General features: G+C 41.3%; 1 protein-coding gene across 2 annotated transcripts in view; it reads right to left on the bottom strand.

Annotated features, from left to right (window-relative positions):
• ATRN (attractin) overlaps positions 1 to 18,312 on the bottom strand; it is a 146,501-nt gene that overhangs the window by 57,608 nt on the left and 70,581 nt on the right. For both annotated transcript variants that reach the window (XM_004697865.2, XM_045295570.1), the window contains exons 12-18: positions 16,456 to 16,676; positions 15,362 to 15,483; positions 13,876 to 14,014; positions 10,291 to 10,481; positions 7,468 to 7,687; positions 6,102 to 6,287; positions 5,342 to 5,575 (exon numbers count right to left, since the gene is read on the bottom strand). In XM_004697865.2, coding sequence (XP_004697922.1) covers positions 5,342 to 5,575; positions 6,102 to 6,287; positions 7,468 to 7,687; positions 10,291 to 10,481; positions 13,876 to 14,014; positions 15,362 to 15,483; positions 16,456 to 16,676 — 1,313 coding nt within the window. The remainder of the gene's footprint in view (positions 1 to 5,341; positions 5,576 to 6,101; positions 6,288 to 7,467; positions 7,688 to 10,290; positions 10,482 to 13,875; positions 14,015 to 15,361; positions 15,484 to 16,455; positions 16,677 to 18,312) is intronic.

Here is an 18,312-nt window from a genome sequence, read left to right as displayed (position 1 = left end):
TGTACAAATGCGCTTTACACAATTGATGTGTGTATGGATTGGGATAACAGTTGTATGAGCCCCTAATAAAATGTTAAAAAAGAAAAAAAAAAAGATATGAAAACAGCAATAATTTATAATTTATCAAGGGGCCACAAGAGTGGAATGGGGGGGAGGGTAGAAAGAGAAGCTGATACCAAGGACTCAAATAGAATATAAATGTTTAGAAAATAGTGTTGGAAACATATTTACATGTATGCTTGACACAATTGATGTAAGGATTGTTATAAGAGCTGTAGGAGCACTCGATAAAATGATCTTTAAAAACAAAACCCAAAACATCCAAAAGAAGTATCTAGGAAGATCAGAAATATACCACAGCAAGGTGAAGGTCCATGGCGATTAAAAAAAAAATTTATTGTTATTCACTGTAAAAATGATAAGATGTTCATGAAAGCAAAATTGAAAAATACATGGACAGGTGAAATCATATACAATCCCATCACCCAGAAACCATTTTCATGTTTGGCATGTTTTTCAGTATTTTTTTTTCTATACATAGTTTTATAGTTGTATAACTTAATCCTTATAAAATTCTAGCTGGCTTTTTTGGGGATAAAATGTGACAGGTTCATCCTAAATTTCATGGAAATTTAAAGGATCTAGAATAGGCATCACAATCTTGAAAACTGAGAACAATGTTGAAGGACTTTGATTTCTCAATTTCAAAACTTTCTACAACATATATCAATCAAAACACTGTAGTACTGACATAAGACAAAAGAGATCAATGGAACAGAATTAAGTAAAAGTCCAGAAATAAATTCTAACTCTTTCACTCAGGAGATTTTCAATGAATATGCCAAGAAAAGTTAGTGTTAAAAGAGGTGTGATCATCAAATAGTGCTGGGATATCCATGTATAAAAAGATAAATTTTGGTTCCCTACCTCATACTATACACAAAAATCAGAAATAAGTGATACATTTACGAAACTTTAAAAAAAATCATTTTATTGGGACTCACACAATTCATCACTATCCATACATACATCAGTTGTGTAAAGCACACTTATACATTTGTTGCCCTCATCGTTCTCAAAATTCGCTTTCCTCTTGGGTTCCTGGAATTAGCTCATTTTCCTCCCCCCCCACCACTTCCCCATGAACCCTTAATAATTTATACATTATTATTATATCTTATCTTACACTGCCCGGCGTCTCCCTTCACCCACCCTTCTGTTGCCCAAGAGAAAAGGGAGGACTAAATCTTTCTATCTTGGGTCAGGCAATGACTTCTTAGATAGGACAATAAAAGCACATGAGATGAAACAAAACATTGATAAGCGAGACTTAACAAAAACGTAAAACTTTTTGAATTTCAAAAGAAACCATTAAGAAAGGAAAAGAAAATCCAAATGACAGGAGGAAATACTTGTAAATCATATATCTAATAAGGTACCTGTATCTTGAATTCATAAAGAACTCTTACAACTCAATAATAAAAAATGAAAAACAGCACAATTTAATACCGGGCTAAGACCAAGAATAGACATTTCTCCAAAAAAAAGAGAGAGAGAGAGATGAACAAGATGCTTAACTAGTCATTGGGGAAATGGAAATCAAAACTAGAAACAGTTATCATTTAGACTGTCTATAATAAAATAGATGGACAATTCCAAGTGATGTTAAGGATATGGGTAACATTGTTGCCAACACTTTAAAATGATACAGCTTCCAGCTATCAAAAGATTTAGCATCTGGGGTCTTAAAGGCTTGAAGGTAAACAAGCGGCCATCTAGCTCAGAAGCAACCAAGCCCACATGGAAGAAGCACACCAGCCTGGTGCGATCACGAGGTGTCGAAGAGATCAGGTATCAGGCATCATCAGAACAAGAAAATCATATCATTGTGAATGAGGGGGAGTGCAGAGCGGATACCCAAAGCCCATCTATAGGCAACTGGACATCCCCTTACAGAAGGGCAGAGGGGAGGAGATGAACCAGCCAGGGTGTAGGGCAGCAATGATGAAACACAACTTTCCTCTAGTTCCTGAAGGCTGCCCCCCTCCCCCCACTATCATGATCCCAATTCTACCTTACAAATCCGGCTAGACCAGAGGATGTACACTGGCACAGCTAGGAACTGGAAACATAGGGAATCCAGGGCGGATGATCCCTTCAAGACCAGTGGTGAGCGAATATGGCGATGCCGGGAGGGTGGAGGAAGGATGGGGTCGAGAGGGGGAAACCGATTACAAGCATCTACATATAACCTCCTCCCTGGGGGATGGACAACAGAAAAGTGGGTGAAGGGAGACATTGGGCAGTGTAAGATATGACAGAATAATAATAATTTATAAATTATCAAGGGTTCATGAGAGAGGGGGGAGGGGAACAAATGAGGAGCTGATGCCAGGGGCTTACGTGGAGAGCAAATGTTGGGCAATCAATGTACAAACGTGCTTTACCCAATTGATGTATATACAGATTGTGATAAGAGTTGTATGTGCCCCTAATAAAATGATTTAAAAAATAAGTAAATAAAATGATACAGCTTTACTCCTATCAACTACTTCCACCCTCAGCCCTAGGCAACCACTAATGTACTTTCTGCCTCTAAATTAGTCTTTTTAGAACATTTCACAAAAATAATCTCATACATGTATAGCTTTTTGCATCTGGCTTTTTTCATGCTGCACGCTTTTGAGGTTAATCCATATGGTAACATGTCAGTACTTTCATTCTTTTTATTGCCAAGTGTTATTCTCCTGAATGACTACCACATTAAAAAAACTTCATTTGTCAGTTGACAAATATCTAGGTTGTTTCCACTTTCTATCCACAGTGAATGCTGCTGCTGTGAACATTTGCATATAAGCTTTTGTTTAGACACATGCTTTCAATTCTCTTGGATATACATCTAGAATGAAATTGCTGGATCATAACTCTACGTTTAACTTTTAAAAGAACTGCCAAACGGTTTTCCAAAGCTATATTCCCATCAACAATATATGAGAGTGCTGAGGAGCCCTGGTAGAGCTTGAGATAAATCCTGGGCTGCTACCTGCAAGGCTGGGAGTTCAAACAATATATGAGTGCTTTAAAAAGTTAGCAGAAAAATGGAACTGAAAGAGAATTAAATTCTCCACAAATTTTTTGGAGCCTTGCATATGAAAGTTCCAATATCTCTACATTCCCATTAGCACTTGTTATTGGCCATCTGTTTTATTATAATCATCCTAGTGCAGTGGTTCTAACTTTCCTAATGCTGTAACCCTGTAATACAGTGCCTCATGTTGTGGTGACCCTTCAACCATAAAATTATTTTTGTTGCTACTTCATAACTGTAACTTTGCTACTGTTATGAATTGGGCGGCCCCTGTGAAAGGGTTGTTCAACCTCCACAGGGGTCGGGACCCACAGATTGAGAACTGCTGTCCTAGTGGGTCTGAGGAGCCCTGATGGCACAGTGGGTAAAGTGCTAGGCTGCTAACCTGAAAGGTCAAACCCACAAAGCACTCTGGGAGAACGATGAGATAGCCCTCGAAAGCTGATGGGGCAGTCTCAGTCTGTCCTCCAGGGGTGCTATGAGTTGGAATGAATTTGACAGCAGTGGGTTTTAGTGGGTCTTTCATGATTTGGATTTGCATTTCCCAAACGATTAATGATGTTGAACATCTTTTTATGTGCTTAATAATCACTTGTATATATCTTCTTGGGAGAAATGTCAATTCATGTCCTTTGCCCATTTAAAAAATTGGGTTGTCTACCTTCTTGTTGCGTTTTAAGAGCTCTAACATGTTCTGGTATTAATCCCTTACCAGTATCTGGCTTGTAAATGTTTTCTCCAATTCCATGGTGGTTGTTTTGTCTGATATAATCTCGATAATAATGAAAAAACACAGACTTAAATACTTCATAGAAATGCTAACCATTACTAGAATAGAAATGATTTTCTAAAATCTCGGGGTGGGCCACAGAAAATCTAATCCAGTTTGACCAATAAAAATCTGGTTCCTCATTTTAATTTACATTTCCCAGGTTCCTATTTCCTTTATTAAGAATAGTGTCAAAAAAAAAAATAGTGTCTTTATGTCCTTGCCTACTTTATCTGCAGTTGAAATTTCCCCACCCTGAGCATGTAGGTATTACATACGCTAGATCAGCGGTTCACAACCTGTGGGTTGTGACCCCTTTGGGGGTCAAAAGTCCCTTTCACAGGGGTCGCCCGATTCATAACAATAACAAAATTATAGTTATGAAGTAGCAACTAAAATAATTTTATGGTTGGGGGTCACCACAACCTGAGGAACTATATTAAAGGATTGTGGCATTAGGAAGGTTGAGAACCACTGCTCTAGATGATAATTATTTGTAACATAGATTGAAGACAACCCAACCTACTGCCATTGAGTTGATTCTAACTCATAGCAACTCTATGTAGAGTTTTTGAGGCTATAAATCTTTTTAAAAAAAATAATTTTATTGGGGGCTTGTACAACTCTTATCACAATCCATCCATCCACCCATCGTGTCAAGCGCATTTGTACATTTGTTGCCATCATCATTCTCAACACTTGCTTTCTACTTGAGCCCTTGGTATCAGCTCATTTCCCCTCCCCCTATTCCCCCCGCCCCTCCTCCCTCGTGAACCCTTGGTAATTTATAAATTATTATTTTGTCATATCTTACACTGCCCAACGTCTCCCTTCACCCACTTTTCTGCTGTCCAACCCCGAGGGAGGGAGTTATATGTAGATCCTTGTGATCAATTCCCCCTTTCTTTCCCTCCTTCCTCCCAGTATCGACACTCTCACCACTGGTCCTCAGTCTCACCTGAGGGGTTCATCTTTCCTGGATTCCCTGTTTCCAGTTCCTATATGTACCAGTGTACATCCTCTGGTCTAGAGGCTATAAATCTCTCAAGGAATGGCTGGTGGGCTTGAACTGCTGACCCTGTGGCAGACCAACACTTATCCAACAGAAACCAGAAGGGAAGGGAGATAGTGGTTGGAGAGAGATTTGAAAATAACTTAAAATATATAGTCTATCAGGGGCCCATGAGGGTTGGGAGTGGGGAGGGAGGGAAAAAAGGAGGAGCTGATCCCAAGGGCTCAATGGAAAATAAATGTCTAGGAAAGAATGATGGAATATAAGTACCAATGTGTCAGACACAATTGATGTATGGTTTGTAACAAGAACTGTAAGAGCTCCCAATAAAATGATTAAAAATATACATATATTTTTCACATTAAATGACTTTTCCTAAAATGATGTTACTTCTATTTTTCCTTAGAGGAGGTTCCTATTCTTCATAACCAGGTGGTGCGACACCTGCTTTTGGACACCGATGGCAGCTTACCTGGACACTGAATGAAAGACCAGTTGTATCTGCCGTCCTCGAGACACGCGCTGGAATTGAGAAGGGGCTGTGGGTAGGAACTGCCTGTAGAGGCAAGTGACGGTATCCTCACTGGTCCTTTGTAGGAGCCCTCAATGCATTTCCCTTTGCCCGTATTGCTGGGATCAGTACACCAGCCACAGCCTGGTTGCTCCAAACAGTGGCTACAGGTACAGTAGCCTGAACAATTTTCAGCTATAAAAACAAACACAAATGACAATTCACTGTGACATGTAGATGTAAATTCATTGTACTTAGGTTTTTTTTTCATTATACAAGTTCTATAAGTCAAAATTCCTATCCTATTGTGATTCTTCATTTGAGGCAATGATTTTAAAACCCCAATATCTTGTCCAACGTAAGAAAGGAACCTCTCTTAATCTGCAAAGATTAGAGGCAAACTGGAGAGCACTAACTAGAGAGAAAGTACATGTGAATTAGGAGATTATGATGTGGAGAGAGGATAGAAATGGGAGAAGTAGGGAAATTCTCTGTATTCTGCAATCTTGCCTACATTTATTTATTTGTATCATTGTGCCTGATTCTGTAGAAAGGTTCATATCAGGAAGGTTGTCTTAACGGCAGCCTCTGGACAGAGTTAAACAGAACATCAAGTCTACTCTGAGCCCTACAACGTTCAAAGCTTGATAATGCTGCCCCACAGCCAGAGCAGTGGTGCCCACACAGGGCCCTCAGGAGTGCCTGAGCTGCCTTCACTTACGGGGGCAGCTGCTCATGGTGTACCACTCCATACACTGGCCAAAAGGGAAAGAGGCCACATAGGCATTGGAGTCCACACACTGCTTCATGTTGCTGCACCACATGCACTCGGAGCTGCCGCTGGTGCACTCGCCACATGCTGTTCTCAAGGCGCACGGTGTCCGGCATTGCTTGGCACTGTGGTTCGCTGGGAATGAAACACAAAACAAACGCTCAGACTTCTCACCATGTTGACCATGGCCAATGACTTCAAATGTGGGTTGTGACCTATTAGTACAAAATATTAGCAACAGCAGCAGCAGCAGTAGCATCATTTGTTTGGTCAGCTGTAGTTACACATTTGGGGGAAAAAACCCCACCTGTTTTCTTTGTAAAGAACATTAATGGCAGAGTTCTACTAGAATAGGAATTGAAGTCCTTCAGAATACAGAGGACCCAAGATGAACTTTGGTGCTTACAACACCCTTGATCTGCAAAATCTTGCATTTATATTGAGGTGAAGGGTGGGGAGGAGAAGGACCACCGCATGCATGGACTTCTACACAGAGTTCAGGAATCAAAAGAGTTGAAAAAGTCCCATACAAGAAGTTTAAAACCTGTAAAGTGACTCCTACAATGTTATGAATATTCTTCCATGCTTTTGTATTTCTCAAATTATAGTAGCTTCCAAAAATGGGACAAAATGTACGCTGAGCCCAGGGCCTGAAAGGTACAGGAACGTGTCCCCACCCATTGTTGGTAAGGAACTTCTGCAGGAGGAGGAAGCTTTGCTGAGGTCTGGCTTTGGGCTGCCTCTAGCTCACTTCTAAAGGGCTGGCTTACATTTGGCCCAGAGGAGAGAGACTCAAACCCATGGAGCTACTTGGATCGTCCCTTCCATCCTCTCCACAGTTTTAGTTTGGTTCTGGTTTGCTTCTATTGTCTGTCACACAACCGCTGCCATCGTTTCTCTCCCTGCTGACCATAGAGTTTTACACACTACTCCTGCAGTTGTCCAAGTGCCTTTCTACCCTTTTCTTTGCTTTTATTTTTTCTCTCTTCTACCGCATTTCTCTGACAACCCCAAGAAATGCATTCACGGAAATTCTCAATACTTTTGGGGTCAGTAAATCAATCATTCTTATTGTTAATTTGTTAAGTTCTTTGGGTAGTGTTAGCTATTTTTGTTTTCACTTACGATTCAAACTATTCAAAGCCAGAGAAAGCTCTCTGCTTTGTAAATTCTTAGTTGCGCTCCATTTCATATGCTTGACAGCAATATTCCATCTGTTTTTCACGATTACTTCACATCTTAAGACTTAACTGTGACTCTTATGGTCTGTCTCTTAATGAACTTCCAGTTAACACATCATCCCCCATGCACTTACCAGGCCTTTCGCAGACACTACCATTGAGTGGGTTGATGCAGGCTGCAGCCTTCAAGCTCCGAGTACTGGGTTCTGATAAGATTCCACAGAATCCAGCATCACTGGGCTCAGATGGCATCCACTGTAGCAAACTATTTGTAAACGGGGACATATCTTCCCAACACCAGTAGGACACATTAATCTTTCGTAGGCCAACCCATGGGGTCAAGGTGAGCTTGGACTACATAAAAAACAGACACAACTATTAATACAATCTCTCCGTCAAAATAGGCTTCTAAAAAATAAATCCCAATAAAGCAAAAAATCAACAAAGATGCATATATGCCCAAGATAAAAAAAGAAGACCTCCCTCCCACTGCCTCGGTCCTCACTTAGGACAGACCATCATTTTGTGCTACACATCATGCCCGGCACTCCAATATGGACACTGCACAAAGGACAAAAGGCAGCTCAGAGAAGATGATACATCACATTTTTACCCAGTAAAGATAAATAGCAAGCAATAATCAAGTCCCTAGATTTCCATATTCTACGACGAATGCTGTGAAAAGATTGTCCCCCCAACCTGGTTTAACTGCCCAATCATTCATGAAATTATCTTACCGGTATTTACAAACTATCTCTCATATGCTGATCCTCAGATCAGTGACAACACCTACTTTGGGCAATGGTCAGTTCAGAGGATTGCTGACTCTACCTTCAACTAGGGGCTATATAGTTTGGTACTGCATTTGACAGGGAATAACAGGACTACAAATCCTTAGACAGTCTGATTCTGGTACTTCTGAAATGTCCTCAATGCAATTAGAATGTCTTTTAAGTCAAAGTGAAGGTTGGCCCAAAAGGGAAAGAAAGCCCTAATTTTGGCAGTTGCTACTACTACTGTTTTATATGTTCATAAAAGATCCAAAACAAATATACTCAAAGGTAATTATGAGTTATAATGATGAGGGATGTTTATGCTCTTTATTGCAACTATTTCCTAAAGTTTGTATGAAATATGTATTTTTTTAAAGAAATAAAATAAAAACTAATCCTTTAAAATTAAAGCCTTTCAAGAATTTCCTTATGCCTTCATGAAAGTCAAGGTCAGACCAGGCTCTTAGGATTTGGTCCCTGGCCCCATGTTGTGAGGCTCAGCTATTAGTATGCAGACCAGCCATAGTTCACTGAACAAGCCATTCCTTAAGTCTCTAGGTCTTGCACTGGGGTACCAGTGCTCAGAGTCCTTCCCACTTCACTTCCAGATTCGTTCTTTCTTACTTCCAGAGATTACAAACCTTTTTCCTGCCATCTACAACTGCCCTCAGGCTAGGCTGCATGTACTTTCTCATTTTTCCATACAAGGTTGGACTCTATAAAGCCAGGTTTATAGCAGTAAAAGCACATTATATTTTATTTTTCAGTCTTATTACAAGCTTGTGAACTCCTGTTTTACAAAGGTCACCACAATGGATTAGATTACTCAGAGCTTTCTAGAGCTAGAAAACATATGAGAGAGAATAGGGAGCAGAACACGCATCTATGGCCAATTGGGAGGATTGAGCCCTTCCAACTCGGTCTACCCCTTCAGAGAGATGTGGAATTGGGAGTCATAGGTAGAAGTGCCAGAGACACAGGCAAAGCTGTAAATCGTCAATTTTCTGAGGGCATGAATGACTAAAGGTAATGCTAGCAGACAGCCAAGGATATAACACAGGGAGGGACCTACATCTGGGGGTGAAAGGAGAAAGAGAAACCAACAGGGGTTGTAGTCTCTAGTGGAGATTAAGAAATTTGAAAAACCGTTCAAAATATTAAATGTGGCCCCAGTGTCCCTGGACATATCCACAATACCAATGCTTGAGTGTTTACCCCTATCCATATTGCTCTGGGAAAAAAGATTAATTTTTTTAATGAGAAATGAGATTAAAGAGGAGGTAAAATACAGAGCATCTCCCACCACCTTTGGGATGGTCCTCTACATTGGGATATAAAGGCCACGTGTTGCCAGGACCTGGGCCCAGGCCACTCTCTGTATCTTCATAGGAAGAAGGCTACACCCAAGGAAGCGCCGTCCTCACCCCCTCCCTGCTTGAGGTGAAGAACATTTCTCCCAAACAGATCCACAGCAAAGACAGCATATCTGAAAGAGCTTTGTTCTGTGATTCCCTACTTAATCAAGAGTAGGATCACAGGTCTAAGACTTTGGGCCTTTGGAAAAAAGACAAAATGCAATTATGAGTAACCATCACAAGCTGGTGGAGGTCACTAGGTGATCGGGTAGAGAACTTGGGACCTCATGAGCTCAGAGACTCTTGACAAGAAGGTGTCCTCTTCTTTTGGCTTGCCGGGTCTAGAGAGGCCCATAGTACTTAGTAATAATGAACATTAAGTCATTATTATTCACTGAAACCTTACATTTGAGATCCGGTGGCTTAATTCCATCTATCTGATGAACTAAGATCTTCTTTTCCCCCTACTTCCCTTGTAGCAGAATCTATAGTTTAAATAGGTGTGAAATCATCTATAGCTATCGCTAGGGTTATGTGCCTATGTATGTGTATGTTAATATTCATTCTACATATAATTACTCATACTCATATACAGTGTAACTTCCTTATCAATACTAATAAAACGTAAAAAGTTAAATTATTTTATAAGAAAAGCATGCAAGGAAAATAATGAGACAGTCCCACAGTCAACGAGAACGCTTACACATGGATTTGCTCCTGCTGCCAACCACATCACATACACCCACAGCCTTGTACACCCAATCTGTATTCACGCCCTCTCCAGCAAAGTGGGGCACTACAGACTTATAGCCCCGGGGGGTTAACTCACCATGCTCTGTGATGACTGCATTATTCGCAGCTGCTTAAGGACAAATTCTACTTTCTTCTGGGTTGTAAGAGATGCCAAAAAGGCATTATGGTTCCTACAGGACAATTTCGCATTGTCATAGTTCTCCTTGGCAGTAGTAATTTTCAAACACGAATTTCCAACCAAATGCCAGCTAATGCCACAGATATTTTCTTTTACAAAGATGGAAAAGAAAGGGTGAGAGTGAGAGAGGGGAAAAAATGTTTTAGATATCACACAAAACTATTATATTACCAGTCAGAATTACTGTAAATTAAGTGATTTTGGTGATCTGAATCCCGGTGCTTCATTAGGATGTGGTAAGGACATAGGCATATTATTAAGCACCAAAAAAGGATATGAGAACGAAAAAAAAAATGTGTAACACAAATATATCCTGAATCCCAAAAAGTATGTTGTGAGCTCACTTGCCCTTAGGTCTTGAAGCAGACTGCAGGTCATGTAAGAATGGTAAGCTTTTTTTTGAAGAATGACTGGAAAGAAAATAAAATTCGTTCAAGGGTAGGTAGAAAATAGCAACAGGAGCAATGAGGTGGGGAAATGGACAAATGGACAGTCTCCCAAAGCTGCACAGTTTGCACATCCTTCAACAGAAGGTAAACGGGGTGGCGGGCCAAAGTGGAGGCTACTACCACCATTGATGAACCAAGAAAGCTTTGCTTCAGGGAGGCAAAAAGGGCACAGAGCACTCTAAAATTGAAGTGGGAAGATTCTGCTTAGGAAAAAGACAACATGATAAGGCTGTTACCCACATGGGCAATTGGCAGTCTGCTACTTGTGAACACCCTGTGGCACAGAAGCTAAGAATGCTTCCTAGGGGGTGGAGCAACTGCACCCAAACCAAAGCACCCTGGGGCCACCATCAAAAATGCTCATTCGGTACACTGGTACAGATGGGAACTGAAAATACAGGGAGTCCAGGACGGATGAGCCCTATAGGACCAGTGGTGTGAGTGGCAAAACAGGGAGGGTAGAGGGAGAATGGGTAGGGAAGAGGGAACCGATTACATGGAGCTGTGTGTGACCTCCTCCCTGGGGGACAGAAAACCAAAAAGTGGATGGGGGGAGACGTCGGACAGGGCAAGATATGACAAAATACCCATTTGTAAACTATCAAGGGCTCATGCGGGAGTGGGGAGCGGGGAGGGAGGGGAAAAATGAGGACCTATTGTCGGGGGTTTAAATGGAGAGAAAATGTTTTGAGAAACGATGTACAAATGCGCTTTACACAATTGATGTGTGTATGGATTGGGATAACAGTTGTATGAGCCCCTAATAAAATGTTAAAAAAAAAAAATTAACTAGAATTAAAAAAAAAAAAAAAAAAAAAAAGCTCATTCATTGGGCCTCCACTCAAGCACTTACTCATTGCAAAAACACATTGTTCTATTACATTGGCATTCTAGGAAGCACACCTTCCCGACACGATTGCTGAAGAAAAATGTGAACATAAGCAAAGGTGGTGAAGAAAGCTGATGGAGCCCGGCTACCATAAGATATGCGTCTGGGGTCTTAAAGGCTTGAAGACAAACAAGCGGCCATCTAGCTGAGAAGTATCAAAGCCCATATGGAAGAAGCACACCAGCCTGTCTGACCATGAGGTATAGAAGGGAACAGTTATCAGACATCAAAGAACTGAAAATTATATCAGTGGGTGCCCGCTTTACTGACACAATCACTGAAGACAAATGTGTGCATAAGCAAATGTGGTGAAGAGAGCTAATGGTGCCCAGCTATCAAAAGATATAGCATCTGGGGTCTTAAAGGCTTGAAGATAATCCCACATGGAAGAAGCACACCAGCCTGTCTGACCACGAGGTACAGAAGGGACCACCTATCAGACATCAAAGAATTAAAAATCAGATCAGTGGGTGGCCACCTTCCTGACACGATCACTGAAGACAAACGTGCGCATAAGTAAAGGTGGTGAAGAAGGCTGATGGTGCCTGGCTATCAAAAGATACAATGTCTGAGGTCTTAAAGGCGTGAAGATAAACAAGCGGCCAATTAGCTCAGAAGCAACAAAGCTAACATGGAAGAAGCACACTAGCAAGTGTGACCATGAGCTGTCAAGGGATCAGGTATCAAGCATCAAAGAACAAAAAAATCATATCATTGTAAAGATGGGTGAGTGCAAAGTGGAGACTCAAAAGTCCATCGGTAGGCAACTGAACATCCCCTTACTGAAGGGTTGTGGGAAGGAGACGAGCCAATCAGGGTGCAGGGTAGCAACAATGAAACATATAACTTTCCTCTAGTTCTTAAATGCTTCCTCCCTCCCTATTATCATGATCCCAATTCTACCTTACAAATCTGGCTAGAACAGAGGATGTACATTGGTACAGATAGAAACTGGAAACACAGGGAATCCAGAATAGACGACTCCTTCAGGACCAGTGGTGAGAGGGGCGATGCCTGGAGGGTGAAGTGAATGTGGGGTAGAAAGGGGGAACCGATTACAAGAATCTAAGTATTGCCTCCTCCCTGGGGGATGGACAGCAGAGAAGAGGGCGGAGGGAGATGTCAGACAGTATAACTTATGACAAAACTATAATAATTTATGAATTATGAAGGGTTCATGAGGGAGTGGGGAGTGGGGAGTGAGGGGGAAATGAGCAACTGATAATAAGGGTTACAGTAGAAGGTAAATGTTTTATGAATGATAAGGGCAACAAATGTACATATATGCTTGACACAATGGACATATGTATGGATTGTGATAAGAATTGTACGAGTCCCCAATAAAATAATTTTTTAAAAAAGTGTTCATTAACAGTAAGCGCAGCTGAGCTACATGGATAGTTCCAGTACCATGGGAAAGATAACATGTAAGAACAGATAAAGACCTGCTGCCAAGAGTGTGGCATTGGAATTACTGTTGTTACAATGCTGCCACTAAGGCCCTATCCCAGCCCTGCTGCTCCAGAGCTCCAGGTGATTTGCTGTGCATTACAAATCAAACTATGCCTCAGATGCTGTACAGACCACAGATGTCCCACTTCCTCAACATTCTGGTTGAGTAAGTGTATCAAAAGGGTTCGGTCATGGCTGGCTGGCTGGCTTCAGGACCCCCAAGTGATCATCATAAGCTTAAGGACCACCGTATGTTGACACTGGGGTCCTGGGGAATGGATAGCACGCCAAGAGATGTTGCTGACAATGGCATCTCTGCTCAGAGAAGAATGCCCTTCAGTAAGCACCGGAAACCCAAACCTAATAGTAACACATATGAAGAACTCTTCATAAGAGGCAAGCAAACTGACTGTTATCCCAGCAAAGTGGGGTGGAGGCCATGGAGTAAGCTTTATAATACAGAGCTGAGCTGCCATTTGATCAGCTGTTATCTAAGTGCAAATAACAGTACAAAAAGATAGTAAAAAAATGGAATTTTTGTTTAAAATACTAACATCCACAATAATGGCATAGGAGAAAAGAATTAGCTTCTCCTCACATTCTTGGCTGCTGCACATGGGGACAAGAGAGGGAGGGCACAGCACACACACACACACACACACACACACACACACACACACACACACGGCCTACCAGGCAGGGCGATGCACTCCTGATTCCGGAGCTCCCATTGGCAGTTCTGATCCAAGGCACAGCTCCTGCAGCTGGTCTTCTTGTTGCAGTAGTACATGGGGTTATCCTTGGGGCAATTCTCATACTTGGAAATGGAGATCTAGAACACAATAGACAAAAGCTTTTCTGTTATACTCACACAGAGAACTGATGATGGCCAACAGGATACAAAGAACAGCAAAATCTAATTGAAGCAGCAAACTGCAAATATGTACACCACACATACATCCGAGGCAAATGAAGCGGTGCAAATAGCGCAGTGATGTGTCTGCTCAAGAACATGCCTGGAACTGACAGAGCAGCATCAGCCTGCTCATCTGTAAAATGGTCATGCAGGTGGTTTTCAAGTACCTCCCACACAAATAGCCTAAAAGTTCTGTTTCTTATGATCTATATTACAGACCGACAACAGGAACCCCGGTGGCACAAAGGTTAAGTGCTCAGCTTCAAATGCCCAGATTGGTGGTTCCAACCCACCCACCAGGAACTCTGTAGGAGAAACCCAGGTGATCTGCTCCCTAGAAATCTTATGCGCAGTCTGCCTCTGTCATACAGGCTTGTTCTGAGTAAGAATCGACTTGATGGTAAACAGCAACAAACGGATTCACAAAGAATGTCTTACTTCCTAACATTATAAAAGTGGAATCATCTTATCTTTAGCTTTTAAAATAACATAAATTAAAACCTCTATATCGTGAACATTTAATTAAACCAAGGTGAACAAAGATAGAATGCAGTTTCTGCTATGAGAACCTCCAAACCCAACCAAGCTCACTGCTGCTGAGTCAACGCTGATTCCCAGCAACCCCCCGTGGGTTTCTGAGACTAACTGCTTACGGGAAGAGAGAGCCCAGTCTTTCTACTGGTGGTTTCCAACTACTGACCATGCGGATCACAGCCCAACTCTTAACAACTATACTACCAGGGCTCCTGATGAGGACCTAGAGTTATGTATTCCTACACACCCAACACACCCCCAGCCTCAAGTCCTAACTTGTTGCCCAAATCTTGCAGAGGTAAAATAAGCTCATAATTAGCAGCCTCAAAGTAGGACAGAATACTATGTCCAGACCCTAACTGATCCCAGGAGCTTCAACCAAGTAATTTATCGAAGCGTATCCAAGGAGAAAAATGATGTTCTCATGACAGTCCTTCAAAATTCTAAAGGTCCAGGCACCTCAACTTCTAGGGGCACCCAGAAAGGCTGTCCTGCCATCTTGTAAAACACCACACATGTAAACAAATTCCAGTGGTTAGCTAAATCCTTGGGATGAGCACACCTTTAGGGCATTTAAAAAAAAAAGAAAACCCGAGCAATAATAAAATCTACACCTATACCCATTTTTAAAACACCCTGGGCCATTACCCATGGCACATACACTGTCATCTAATTTTAACCCCCAATAGATTTTCCTCTCCTTGCAATCCTTGGGAAGCAGTCTCTAACCTGGCCCTCGGTGCAGCTGTGGTTTGTAGGGACACAGTGGTCATTGCACCAATGGCAATCATTGGTGTTGGCTGTGCAGCTGTAACAATCTGTGTGCTGGTCACATCTGTCATGGTCCAGAGCTATGAAAAGAAAGGGAAATGTATTAACCATCACAGCTTCTCCCCAGAAAACTCACAGGCCGTTATCGCTTCTGTTGGGCACAATTTCAGGCCGAGTACAAAGCAACATCAAAAACAAAACCAAACAAAAGAAGGAGCACAATCAGCAGAGAAAAGAAAAAATAAAACTGGCAAGAAAAGATCAGTATGTACAGGCTAAAGCAGTGTTTAGAAGTAGGCAATCTGAATAAAAACTATTTTGTCTCACACATACTCCCTTCTAAAAAACTACACAGAAAATGGGTGCATTTCAAGTATTTGGACACGTGGTGAGTGACTACTGTATCGGGGTACACCGAACATTCCCATCATCACAGAAGAGTTCTTTTAGATCAGCGGTTCTCAACTTTCCTCATGCCACAACCCTTTAATACAGGTCCTCGTGTTGGGGGGACCCCCCCAACCATAAAATTATTTTCATTGCTACTTCATCATTGTAACTTTGTGACTGTTATGAAACGGGCGATCCCTATTAAAGGGTTGTTCGACACCCAAAGAGGTCACGACCCACAGGTTGAGAACCGCTGTTTTAGATAGAGCTGCCTCACATCAACTGCTGCCATGTTCTGAAGTTGTTATGTAGAAGTCTATAAAATACCAAGGAGGTTTATTTATCGCCATTATCTGCAGACAGGCTACGAGAGTCAGATGGCATGCATGATTGCATCTATTCTAAAGGTACTTGTACATCCATTTTCAAAGACCCATAAAGGCTTTAAATAAGTTACCACTAAATGGATTTGGAAAATAAACTGATCTTTAAGTACACATATATGGTAACTTCCCTCACAATTCACCGAAGAGATTCCAAATAAATTTAAGGTATGTATAACAAAACACACACACACACACACACACACACACACACACACACACCCCAGTAAAAAGTACCTTAAATTAAATAAAATTTGAGAGAAAAAAAACAAAGCATACTTCTTTTGGAAAAACATTCTGCTTTTAGCTTTTCTTCTTGTGCTTCCATTGCCAATTCCCAGGCGATACACTGAGATGCCTCTGAGTCCCACACACACCGGATGCCAGGCCCTGCTGCTAAACAAGCGGCTTCACTTTGGTGTGCTTCACATCTTTCTGAGGTGAATATCAGGATGTCACTGAGGAGGAGACTATTGAAGCCACCAAATACATACATGGTGCTAAGATGAAAAAGAGAGAGAAGTGAAATAGTTAAGGTTTATTGTGCCAACCTGGCTGATAAACACATGTGGGATTAATTGAAGGGCGGATAGATAAATGCCTCAGTGAGCCTCGCCTTTCTAGTTCTCAGGTCTCTTGCTCTCTAATGGTCAGACTAGGGTGCAGCTGCCTTAGCCAGTTCCCTGCTTCAGATGGCAAGGCTTACTTCCTATGAGACATCCCTGAGAAGCCACATTGACCTACCCTGATGCAGCCCTGGGTGCTGGAGCAGCTGCGTGGAGACCCCTGCTGGTGCTGAGATGCTTACATACTCACTGATTTGGCGTTCCTCCTGCAGTTGGCGTCATAGTGCGTGTGTTTTGAGACTGAGGAGGACTTTGTAGATGGGTGTCAGACATATGGGCTAATATTGGACTTATGGGCTTGGACTGCAATGGGTTGAGATGCTTTCTTAATGTACACTTACCCTTTATGTAAAACTCTCTCTTAAATACACATGCGTTTCTGTGGATTTATTTCTCTAGTCTACCCAGACTAACACAGAGAAGCGACTTGCTAAAAACTTATATAGCGAATGCATGATATACTTTTTATAGCCCTCAGACAAATCTTATACACCAAAAGTTGCCAATAAGTTATTTTTCAAAGTCAAGGAAAAGATTCTCGTCGCTTTTGCTCACTTATCCTACCCTTTCATTCTGGCCTATGACCAACCAGAACAGTTCTAAGTTTTAACCATTTTGCTTTGATGTATTTTAGTGTTAGGGCACACTAATACCTTTTAAAATTAAACATATAACTAATCCTATACTCATTAACAAGTCAGATATTAAAATGAAAATGTTCATGAATAGCTATATAATGAAAATGCTATCATTCTGGTATATGAATATATAGCTCGATCAAGTGCACACACACACTGGGTACACAGTAACAGTGGCACCTTAGTGAGGAAAACACCGACTTTTCACTAAATGACACTGAAATAACTAAAACATGAAAAAGAAAGAACCGATTTTACTTTTCCTTCTAAACAGCAAAATAAATTCCATATGGGTCAGAGGACAACCTGAAAGACAAAACAAGAAAACCAAAGACACAGCACTAGAAGCCAGTACAGGTAAATTTCCACACTGTAAGAGGAGAAAAAATCATTGCTGTGATTTAAAATTCAGAAGGCATTTTTTAAAATTAAAATTTTTATGAAAAAACTTCATAGAAAATGGTATCATATGCAATGTAAAAAGACCAATGATACACTACAAAAAAATCATTTGTAAGTTACATTACAAAAAAAGGAGTTTAAGATGGTGGCTTAGACCCTACTACCTGCCATCTGATCTAGTCTGACTCACAGAGAGCCTACATCGGGTTTCCAAGGCGGCCACTCTTCATGGGAGCAGACAGCCTCATCTATCTCTCAAGGAGCAGTTGGTGGCTTTGAGTTGCTTATCCAACAGTGTCACCAGGGCAGCTTGGCTAGATGGATCCTAATGCTTTTCTACAACAAAGACTCAAGAAACTATGTGAAATGGTACAATGACCTGCAATAGCTACACATGAAATGTCAGGTTTAAGAATTGAACTGAGCACCAAGTGAAAGGAGAGGACAAAAACAATGAGAATAAGGGGATC

This window comes from Echinops telfairi, unplaced genomic scaffold, assembly GCF_000313985.2.
Source record: "Echinops telfairi isolate 266 unplaced genomic scaffold, ASM31398v2 ScPeMD7_5592;HRSCAF=6446, whole genome shotgun sequence".
Lineage (NCBI taxonomy): Eukaryota > Metazoa > Chordata > Mammalia > Afrosoricida > Tenrecidae > Echinops > Echinops telfairi.
The sequence above is the reverse complement of the archived record's forward strand: the minus strand, read 5'-3'. Positions and strand labels throughout refer to the sequence as shown.